An 11,027-nucleotide genomic window follows, 5' to 3' on the forward strand; every position below is an offset into this window, starting at 1 on the left:
GTTTAAAGGGTAATTTTTTAAAATTTATGTTTAATTATAGTCGACATACAATATTATATTAGTGTCAGGTATACAACATAGTGATTCAACATTTATATAACTTACAAAGTGATCACCATATAAGTCTAGTAATCATCTGTCACCATACGTAGTCATTACAGTTATTGACTCTTTTTTTTTGTACATTACATCCTAAAAAGGTAAATTTTATACTGTGTTTGCTTTACTAAATTTAAAAAATCAAAAAAGTTAAATGAAATATGTCTGTATTCTAACAACAGTTCTCTGATACCATTTGGTGTCCCACAGTTCAGTTCAATTCTGATACCAACTACCTAAAGTCAGTGTCAGGTCCCACAGGTAGAGGACAAGGTCCCCAACTAGGTTGCTTTTATTTTAGTTCCCAGCCATAAGGGGAGACCTTACGGACTTATGTCCAACATGGCTGCAAATTTGGGGGTCCCCACCCTCCTTTGGTGTGACAATTCGCCTAACTCACTGAAACACTTTACTTTTGATTACAGTTTTATTGTAAAGGCTATAACTCAGAAACAACCAAATGCAGGAGCTGCATAGAGCAAGGTCTAGGAGAAAGGAGAGATCTGTGGAGACACAGAGCTTCCATGCCCTCCCCTTGGGGAGGCCAGGCACGCCATCCTCCCAGCACACCGCTGTGTCCACTAACCAGGAAGCTCCCCCAGGCCTTGCTGTCCTAAGTTTTTATCAGGGTTTCATTACATAGGTGTAATAGATTACATCATTGTCCATCTGATTGAACTTAGTCTCCAGACCTTCTCCTCATCCCAGAGGACAGGTAGCTGAAAATTTTAGCACTCTAACCAGGCTGTTTTTCTGGTGACCACCCTTCATCCTGAAGCTCTCTAGATGCCTCCAAAACTAAGATACTCTCAACACTCAGGAAATTCCCAGGGCTTCAGAAGCTTGGTACCAGCCCTGCCTCCCCGCCAACCAGACATACTCTTTATTATACCACAGGCTATTCCCTGGGCTTTGGCCACAGGATCTTTGACAGCGAAAGGCACATACCTGACAGCATAACAGACACAGCAACATTTGGAGGAGCCAGGGTGGGATAAGGACAGGTAGTTAGCTATTCAACTCAGTGGTATAATCTTTCCAACAATGCCAGCGTTATCATATCACTTATCACATAATGGTAAGTCTAACCTGAAATACGAGTCAGAAGATACTGGCCCATTACTAGTGTCCCATCCAGTCTTTAATAACTAGTCCAGTCCACAATCATATCATATAACCAGAATGTTTCTCAGGCGAGGGCACTTAGGTTTGCAGGCTTCCATTTGATCTTATCAGGTTCCAAAAGCAGGAGTGGTCTCCGCAATATATGGCTTCACACTTTCAGCCATCTAGTGTAATTAAACTAACAATGTCATCTCTTGCTGTGAGCTTCTTTCCAAGCATTAATACTGGAATTCTCTCACTGCATATCCTTAACTACTATTCTTCCTCTCCATTTATATCCTATTCTTTTCACCTTTGGAAGGGACTTTTGATTTGGCCACTGTGCTGGTCTAGATTGCAGGCAGCAATACAAGTCTAGCCAGTGCCTCCCTCTCAGTCCACTCCCATCACATCGGGTAGGGTTACAAAACTAATGGGCTATTTCTACCAACAGGCAATGGAACTAGATCATTAGCCCCAATACTGCCAAATGGAGTAAAAGCACAACCTACTTCATCAGGCCATTAGGAATTCTGACAAAGATTTTAAATCATCGTTAGGAATTCTGACAAAGATTTTAAATCATCCCTGATTCATCAATGTAATTGCAGCCTTGGTCCAGGGACCTCAGGTAGGAAAAAGGAAGTTAAGGTGATGTGGGAAAGAAAGGCAAGAGTATAGTTGTCATAGTAGTATCCTCCCTCTGTGGGAAGAATTACATAGTCACACCAGCATCCTGGACATCACTGCTTGGCCATTTGCAACACAATAGATCATATGTTCACCATACACTGTGCATGATCTTTTAAGTGTAGTGATTTCTAAAACAGACCATTTCAAAACAATTTAAAGCAATTCAACTTTTCAGATATTTCTAGCTGTTCTAGATTATCAAAAACGATCTAATACTCTTCTACTGTAAAATAACATTTATATTAAATTTTTTAATTGGAAAAACACTTTATAATTCTACAGAAGTAAGGCAAGTATAAAGTGGCTGTAAGCTTATCTCCATTTTGGGAATATTGTTACCAAAATAGAAAGTTTAAAATGACTCACTCCAGAAGCAATAAAACATCTACCTAAAGGATATTTTCTTATTCTCAAGTCAGCTAGGACTGTACCAGAAAGCTCATTCATTTATCTAGTGACAAAGTTGACTTCTACAAGAAAATAATAAACTAGAGTTTGCAAGCCAAGATACTCCACATGTCTAGCATTAAATGCTAGAATGTAATCTCATAGAGATCAATATTTATAATGTGCTAAAGGATTAAATTCTCGAAATAACAAAATATAGAGATGGAGAACAGATTAGCAGTTGCCAGGGGTTAAGAATTAGTGAGAAGGTGAGGGTAGGTGTGGTTATAAGGTGCTATAGGGTGGCACGAGGAAGCTCTGTGGCGATGAGACAGCTCTGTATCTTGACTGTGGTGGCAATTACATGAAGCTACACGTGCTAAAATTGCATAGAAACAAAAGCAAAACTGTACTATATATATTTCTTGTGAATACAGATATATTGCAGTAGAATATACAAAGAATACTCCAGAAGGATACTGCACAGTGGTTAACTCTCAAGTTGGAGGAGTGGGCAAGGATTGAGGGTCTAGTGTTCGAGGACACTTTTGTTGTAATGTTTTCTTCTTTTAAAAGGAAGACGTATTTGCTATTGCCTGAGTAATTGAAAATTTAAGCAAAAAAAAAAAAAAAAGACTGGAAGGTTTTGTACATTTGTTGGAGTATCTCAGTGTAGTGGCATAAAAGATGGATTTTAAAACTGAATTTTCAATGTGTGTGTATATCATAATATGGTTTTATACTGGTTCTTTTCATTTAATGACATATCATAAACATATTTCCATATTAATAGATGTTTTATTGTATTTTAAAGACTAGGATGTCTCTTCGTACAGATGGAGCAGAATTTGTTTACTCAATATCCTACTATTGGATAATTTAGTTTTCAACACCTCAGCGTTATAGCAGTGCTTCAATACATTTTCTGTAATCAGATCTTTTCATTGGACCTTGATTATTTCCATGGGATAGATTTTTAGTGGGGAATCTAATTGCTGAATCAAGGCTATGTACATTTTAAGGCTGCTTCTGACACATTCTGGAATGCAGAGGGTCCTGAAAGTTCAATGCAGAAATTTTTTTCATGGCCTTGAAGTCAGCTTTGACTCTTCCTCTCAAATCCATTCGTAGTGAACCACCTCATACAGTCTTTACTGTGTACCAAGTTCTATGAGCTTTACCCTCTGAGAAACTACTTTTAGCTTCCTTTTCAGAAGAATAAATTGAGGCACAGAGAGGTTAAGGAATTCAAATGGAATCACGCCCCAATAATAGGAGCCCTAGCAATAGGAGCCTCAACAACCTGGTTCCCGAATCCATACTGCCCACTGTATCTTGGGAAGTGCTTTTTTTTTTTTAAGTTATAATTGACATATAACATTGTATTAGATTTAGGTGTACAATGTAATGATTTGATATATGTATAGTGAAATCACCTCACTAAATCTACTTAACATCTATCAGTACACATAGTTACAATTTTTTTTTTCTTGTGATGAGAATTTGTATGATCTACTCTTTTAGTAACTTTCAAATGTACAGGTCTTCCACTTCTTTGGTTAAATTTATTCCTAAATTTATTTGATGCAATTGTAAATGGAATTGTTTTCCTAGTCTCTCTTTCTGATAGTTTGTTGTTATTTTGTATTTCGATTTTGTGTCCTGTGACTTGAGTGAATTCACTTATTCTAACAGTTTTTTGTAGGAATCTGTAGGGCCAGTGTGTGTATTTAAATATCACTTTTGCAATTTATAAAAGCAACAAATGGTTTTTAAAAGGCTTGAGAGAAATTACATTTTAGGAGAATAATTTGAAAGTTATATAATCATTTATTCCTCTAGAATATAAACTTTTTTGGATTGGATCAAAGAATCAGGAGTGAAGAGTTCCTGTACTATATTACTTAGACCCCTTGAAAAATTGTAGTCAGCTACAATGTTAATGCTATTGGTCTGTACTGAGGATCTCATCTTTAGAAGCCCTGTGGAACATATTTAGTATAAAAAATGGTCAAATATGTTCTTCTTGACATTATAGTGTCTTCTTTATGAGAACTCATAGAAGCTTCTCCCAGATTTCAGTCCAGGAAGATTTGTGCTTCTCTCAAGCAGCTGGTCTCATTTTTATTTTAAACACTGACTCTTTTAACTGATCTGCTTCTTTCTTTGTATTTCCTGCTATAAAGCTTAGAACCATGGAATGGCCTTATTTTCCCAGCCTTGCTTTTTCTCTTTGCCTTGGTTTCTTCATTTCCTTCTTAGGGGTCTTGTTTTGTGTATCCTTTTTGTAAATGACCTCAAATCTGTTTTGGTGTAAGTGAAAGAATGGCTGAGTGCCTGGATGAACAGGTGCATGGGTGAATGGATGGATGGGATAATTAATTCGTGTATTTGTAGAGTTGTGGGGGTTTTTTTGTTTTGTTTTACCTTTAAGTTTTATCTTCTAGAGTCCTATAAAATAAGATCAATTCCATTTCTACGTTTGCCTCTTAAGTACTTAATGATAGTTCTTTTTCTTTGGTTGTCTCTTCTTCAGGTTAAAAATCAGAAATATTTATATAAAAGCCTTCATATCATACTCAGTTCCGCCATACCTGAGGCGAGTTTCATTGTCCATTGGGCCAAAGCATTCACCTTCACTGCTTGATTTGTCCTCCTCTACCTCCTTAACTTTTATTTCCCCAGCAACTTGTATCCGCCTCCGTTCCTACAGCTTTGATGTGTATATTTCCCAGAATATACCTACTCTAAAGGCCACTGCTTCACCCTTGTCCTCACCCACAGCTTCTCTTTCTATGATGTCTCAAGATCTAGTCTCCCAATCTCCTACTCCAGTAGCTTGCCTTTCTAACTCTTCTTCCTTTCTCCCACTAAACTTGCTCATCAACATCAAGATATCCACACACTCAACCATTACCATTTTATTTAGTCTTCCACTCCTAGTCCTTCCTTGCTTGCCCAAACCCAATTTCTGCCCAGAATTTCACCCACAATGTATCACCTCAACTAAAACCAGTCATTAAGACCAGCTGAAAGTGTTTTTAAGTTAATTTTTTCTTTTTCCTAAACGCGTTTCTATTCTTAATTCAAATTATTATGCCCATGATTAACTGGAAAAGTTTCTGAATTCCCACAAGTTTATCTGAATTTCACACCAAGAACTCAGTGTCAACCAATATGTGTATACTGGCACTCAAAATACATTTTTATGTCTCAGGCACAGTATTAAGTGCTTTTTATATGTGACCTTAATATTCATTACAGCCATCTGAGATAGGTACCCTACCCCCTTTACAGATGAGAAAAATAGGGTTAGAGAAGTTAAGCAACTTGCTCGTCATTATATAACTAGTAAAATCTAGCGTTCAGAGATTCACCCTGGCAGCCCAACTCTAAACCAGTATGTTATTCTATATGAAATCTTAACAAGCACATTCTACCACAAGAATATAAACAGAACCTTGATTTAGGAAGCTGTTTTTGTCCTTGCTTCAATATTGGCTGGCATTGGGCATTTAGTTGTAACGTTAGACTCTGTGGTTCTCATTTTTATGCTGAGTACGCAAAAACTATTTTTTAAAAAAATATTGGACAAGATTTACCAGATATTTTAAATAACTTTTTCAGTTTTTAAAGTTAATGACATCAGACCAGGAAAGAGCACATTTGGCGTTTTAAGGAATTGTTTGAATTCAATGGAAAAAAAATCACTGCCTGGGTTGTTTTTGTTGACCATTTCAGATTTTATCCATGAAACAGTTCTGCATTCCCACAAATAATATTTCTTTTGAATAATTAAAGATTCCTGGCCCAGATTCTACAGTATTTTTTAAAATAATAATTCCTTTAAACAGCAAATAACAAATAATAGCTACCTTATTTTGCATGTGAAAAAAACTGATGCTAATATGATGCCATCTAGCTACATTCAGAGCCCTAATATTAAGATATTCTGTGACCGTTAAGTTGCATAGGGAGAAGCTGAGTGGTTAAGAGTACCAGCTCTGGAGTCAGACAGGCTGTATATGCCTCTGGGATCCCCTACTTATCAACCATGTAATTTTGAGCACACTTCTCAGCCTCTCTGGGCTGCACTTTTCTCGCCTATGACTGGGATTAATAATCCTTAGCTCTTCCTGGTGTGAATTTTAAATAAAAATATAAAATTCCCAGCACAGTGCCTGGCATATATAAGCATTCGATGAAGTATAGTTGTTGTTATAATCATCATGATAACGAATGAAAAGTGTCACCCCCTACAGCAACTGCCAAGCTTATACCTAACATTGTGCACATATTTATATTTTTTTCGTTGGAAGAAAGGCTAAAATGTAAATTGCTGCCAAATTTAAATCAGAGCAAGCTAGAAGTAATTATATTTAATGTGTCAAAGTGAATTGCCAGAACTCAGATACAGTATTCTAAATTTCAGGAAGTTATGTATGACATTAATAATAAACAGATTACAGATGTTTATTAAAATAAAATTAAGTGTCCACAAAAAGCTTAAGAGTACTCCAGAGCAGAATCTGGAACCTGTAGAAACTCTAACACTTCTTAAGAGACTGCTGAAAACACCTAAAGAAAAGGCAGAACCTTTGGAAGACTTGGCAGATAGCAGAGAGTTTGCACAAACACCAAAAGAAACAGGAACAAATCGATGGTGATAATTTCTACAGAAGCTTAGAAGCATGCCAAGCACAAAGCAGACCCAGCAAAAACTCTAAGAATCCTCACGAATGCCAAGGACACCTAAAACGAGAACCCATGGACGATCCGGCAGCTATCAGAGAGCTTTTGGTGTAAATGCCAAAAGAACCGTTAGCTTTCCAGTTGTTAGCCTTTTCACCAATGGATGGAAGGAGAATGAAAAAGTAAATGGTAAACTAGTGAGGTCAGATGTAAACTTGCCAAACATTCTGTTACTGATTGGTTGTTGGCAACTTACATTTTTGGAGAGATGGTTAATGCTGGGTTGCTCAAAATAAAACAACTTATGGCCGTTTCTCTCAATCTGGAAATCCAAATTAATTATGATTCATGAAAATTTTACAAAAGTCAGTGCAGAACACTGTATAAATCTGCACAGCATATTCATGTTTATAACATATCAGTTTCAGCTCTGAATTATTTCCTTTATTAATTCCACTTTAGAGAAACTGTATACATAAAGGACACTAAAGTACTTAGCATATAGCCTTTTAAACTGTTGAAGCCATTTCCTTAATATTCCCTTTGGCCTTTACAATTGAGTCTTGTTTTCCTTATATAGCACACCTCATGCCCTTTGGTATAATTGCCAACGCTATTTTTCATGGTTGAAGCACACTCACATTTGCAGAATGCAGCAATTAATGGGCTCTTAAAAGTATCATTCTATCTCAAGAAGACATTTTTCCCTTGGTTATGATGTTGAACGCCAGTAACAAATTGCTTTTAAGCAACTGGTGATTATACAAATATATATATATATATATGATTTCGAAAATCAATTATGTTTTCTCACATTCCAGATGGATTCTTACCATATCCAGGACCATTATTTTCCTATTCATGAGAAGTCAGTGAAGATAAAATGTGCTTGAAATATTTTAGTGTATGAATTACTTTGATAACTGAAAACTAGGAGCAAAAGCTTAGATGGTATTGGAGAACCTGGCACTCTCAGGTGGTTTGGGTAAGATGTGTACATACATAGCAGCCTAGCTAGCAAAAATTATCAGTCACAGCCCATTTATATATATGAGAGAATGACTTTTCTACATAAAAACTATTTTCTACATTCCTATTTTCTACTAGTTTTATATAATAAATAACTTCCAGCTGGAACCTGTAAAACTGAACACCCAGATAGATACTGCCCTTAGAGCTTTAAAAATGTTTCTATCCAGGTATTCCAGCATTGTGAACACATAGTTCTGTGTGTATTAACATGGTATGTTGTATATGTGTGTGTATTCCCATGAGATGTATTCATTTATGACTAATAAAAATAGTTCTTGAGGATTTTTTCCCCTATAAAATTATGCCTGAACAAATTGTGCCTGATAAATCAATGAACTGCATGAAAAAAAACAAAGTAGAGTCAGACTCATTTTTATTGAACTGAGGGATAGGAATAAAAGCTTGTGCGTATAAAGAATAAAACAAATGTAAAACTTGTAATTTTAAAATCAGGAGAACCTCATTGCATGATTGGTGTCACATTATAGACATTCTGAATTTTGGGGAAAGAAGCGTTCCATAGTTGATACAAGGAAAAAACATACTTGATCCATATTATAAGTGTATTTTATAAGATTTTGTTGTAAAGGTCAAGATGTTAGCAGCAACAATATACAGGATATACTTTTTATACTGTTGTATATTTATGTTGACGTTTCAGATATGGGTAAATTTTAAGAAGTATCTAAAACAGTATACTCAAAGGATAAATCATTTCAAAGAATATGGCAATTTTACAGTTTGAATGGTGGGTGGTATTGAGAGTCATATAAATAAAATTTACAGTGTTTGAATAATCTTAATATATTTACTATAATGTGATTTCATTAAATCTTGTACCATTCTTAATTGATATAGTTTCAACTCCTGATGCTTTTGCCTATTTGCAGCTTAAAATTGCTTTTAAGTAACAAAGATACACATTTTATATTTTAATACCGTACCATATAGTCACACATGACATAATTTACACAAAGAAAGATTTTAATGTTTTTCTGCTTCAATACACTTCAAATGATTTTAATGACAGGGTCATTAGCTTTTAAAGGTTTAGAGTAAACTATTCTCTTCTATTACAATTGAGACATTTTAAAATTTCTTAGAACTATCAGTTTTTCAACCAGCTTTTACAAGTTTAAAGTAATCAAATCATCTTCTTCTATTATAATTCAGGTATTTTAAGATTTCTCAGGATTGTCAGACTTTCAATCATAACAAATGTTTCTAGATACACATATGAGGTCCATATGTGTAATCTTCCTTAACGTAATACTCATCCTCGAAGAGAGAAACTTTTTTCCTTCTTTTCCTTTCATGATAATCAAAAACTGTAATAATTATATGGTATACAATGTATATATTGTACATAGACAATATGCATATGTACATTATACATAATGCATTTTCATATTTTATATTAGCACTGGCTTAAAAGACATTCATAGAATGGTAGAACTGATACAATGATACTTATTTTTTTTTACTTAAGATAGGTTGACCGAATCCTTCTGTAGTATATAACTGCACAATTATGGCTTTAAACAAGTTATGAATCACAAGTCCTTATGTTCTGTAATGTATTCCAAATGAAAAATCGAGGGGAAAGTGTATAGCATCATGCTTCATGATATGGCATATATTTATCAAGTCATTTTTACATATAACTGTGGTAAATGACACAAAACCTAGACTACATAATATATAGTTATAAAAAGTTATATATTATGCCACAGTACTAAAAATAAAATATATTCTTCTCGAATAGTGAAAATAAGATATCCTTCATGTTTTTTATGTCACATATGTTTTCTCTTTTGACTATGCCTCTTTTTTCCCCCATTGTAAATGAAATAATGTCCAACATTTTATTAAACAATAATGACAGAGTGTGGGCAATTTCTGGTCATCAAGGCCTAAAAAGGGTGATAAGACAATTATCTTGTCATTCATTGCACATATACCTGATGCATTCAATATATGGTAAAATATAAAAATAAAAGACAAATATAAATATCTTTTCAGTTGTTGAAAAATCAAAAGTCCAACTGTACCTTATTATGAATATGGTCTTGTATATACGTAATTCCTGTATCTTGAGTAGGTACAGCAACTAACTGGATATCACGAGTATACCACCAAACTGTGAACCATCCAACAGCCGTGACTATGCTTGGCCTGGAAGACACGGAAGCGCTTTTCTGGGTTCCCCTCAAGGGAGGGATCTGATCATACCTACGAGCTACTTTCCCAGACGCGCGCAGCAGTCTGCAGGCGCGGCTCGCTTCTCGACCTCCGCCCATACAGGGAGACCTTGACCTGTCCTGGAGAGAGGGAAAGGAGTGGAACTGCGCCCCTAACCCCTCAGCCCTAAAGGAGACTGCCCTTCTCCCGACGCACCAAAGGGCTCACGTGTTCTCTTTGATTCGGGAAGCTGGCACGAGTGAACACAATCTGAGGGCGGGGACCGTCCTTCGAAGTTGCGCTCCGAGCTTGCCCGCTGCTGTCACCCCTGCCCCGCGTGCCTAATGTTTCCTTGAACCGAATGAAACTTAAGAGAGCAGGGAGTGGGGGTGACCCCAACCCAGTCGCCCGGCGATGGGCGATTAAGCCGGGGTGGCAGACGAGGTCCAAGGAAGTCGGTGGCGGCCGCGGCCACCCCAGCCGTTGCGCCCCAGCCGCAGTGCCCATCCCAGGTCTGTCTGCGTGGTCCTCGAGCGGCCCCGGGCGCTCAGATGAGCGGGAAGCGGCCCTCGCCGCCGTCCGACTCCCTGGCGCCGCCGCCTCGAGGGCGGCCGAGCACGGACACGGGCAGCACGACCTCGCCGGGGCTGAGCTGCTGCAGCCGCATGGACTCCTCGTAGGTTGGCAGATACTTGACCTCCTCGTAGCTGGGCAGCTGCAGGAAGACCGGCGAGACTACGCGCAGCTCGTGCTCGGAGGCGCAGGAGGGGGCCGAGAGCCCCCCGCCTCCATGGCCCCGACCGCCGCTGCCACTGTCCAGCAGCGAGTCCTGGGAGCCG

General features: G+C 37.4%; 1 protein-coding gene across 1 annotated transcript; it reads right to left on the minus strand.

The window, feature by feature from the left end:
* Positions 1-8,970: 8,970 nt before the first annotated feature.
* CUNH3orf80 (chromosome unknown C3orf80 homolog) lies at positions 8,971-11,026 on the minus strand (the record flags this gene model as incomplete). The annotated part of the gene is made up of 1 exon (XM_015586473.2): positions 8,971-11,026. A coding segment is annotated over one exon (291 nt), but the record flags the coding sequence as incomplete, so codon positions are not given.
* Between the last annotated feature and the right edge of the window lies 1 nt (position 11,027).

This window comes from Pteropus alecto, unplaced genomic scaffold (genome assembly GCF_000325575.1).
Source record: "Pteropus alecto unplaced genomic scaffold, ASM32557v1 scaffold81, whole genome shotgun sequence".
Taxonomy (NCBI): Eukaryota; Metazoa; Chordata; class Mammalia; order Chiroptera; family Pteropodidae; genus Pteropus; species Pteropus alecto.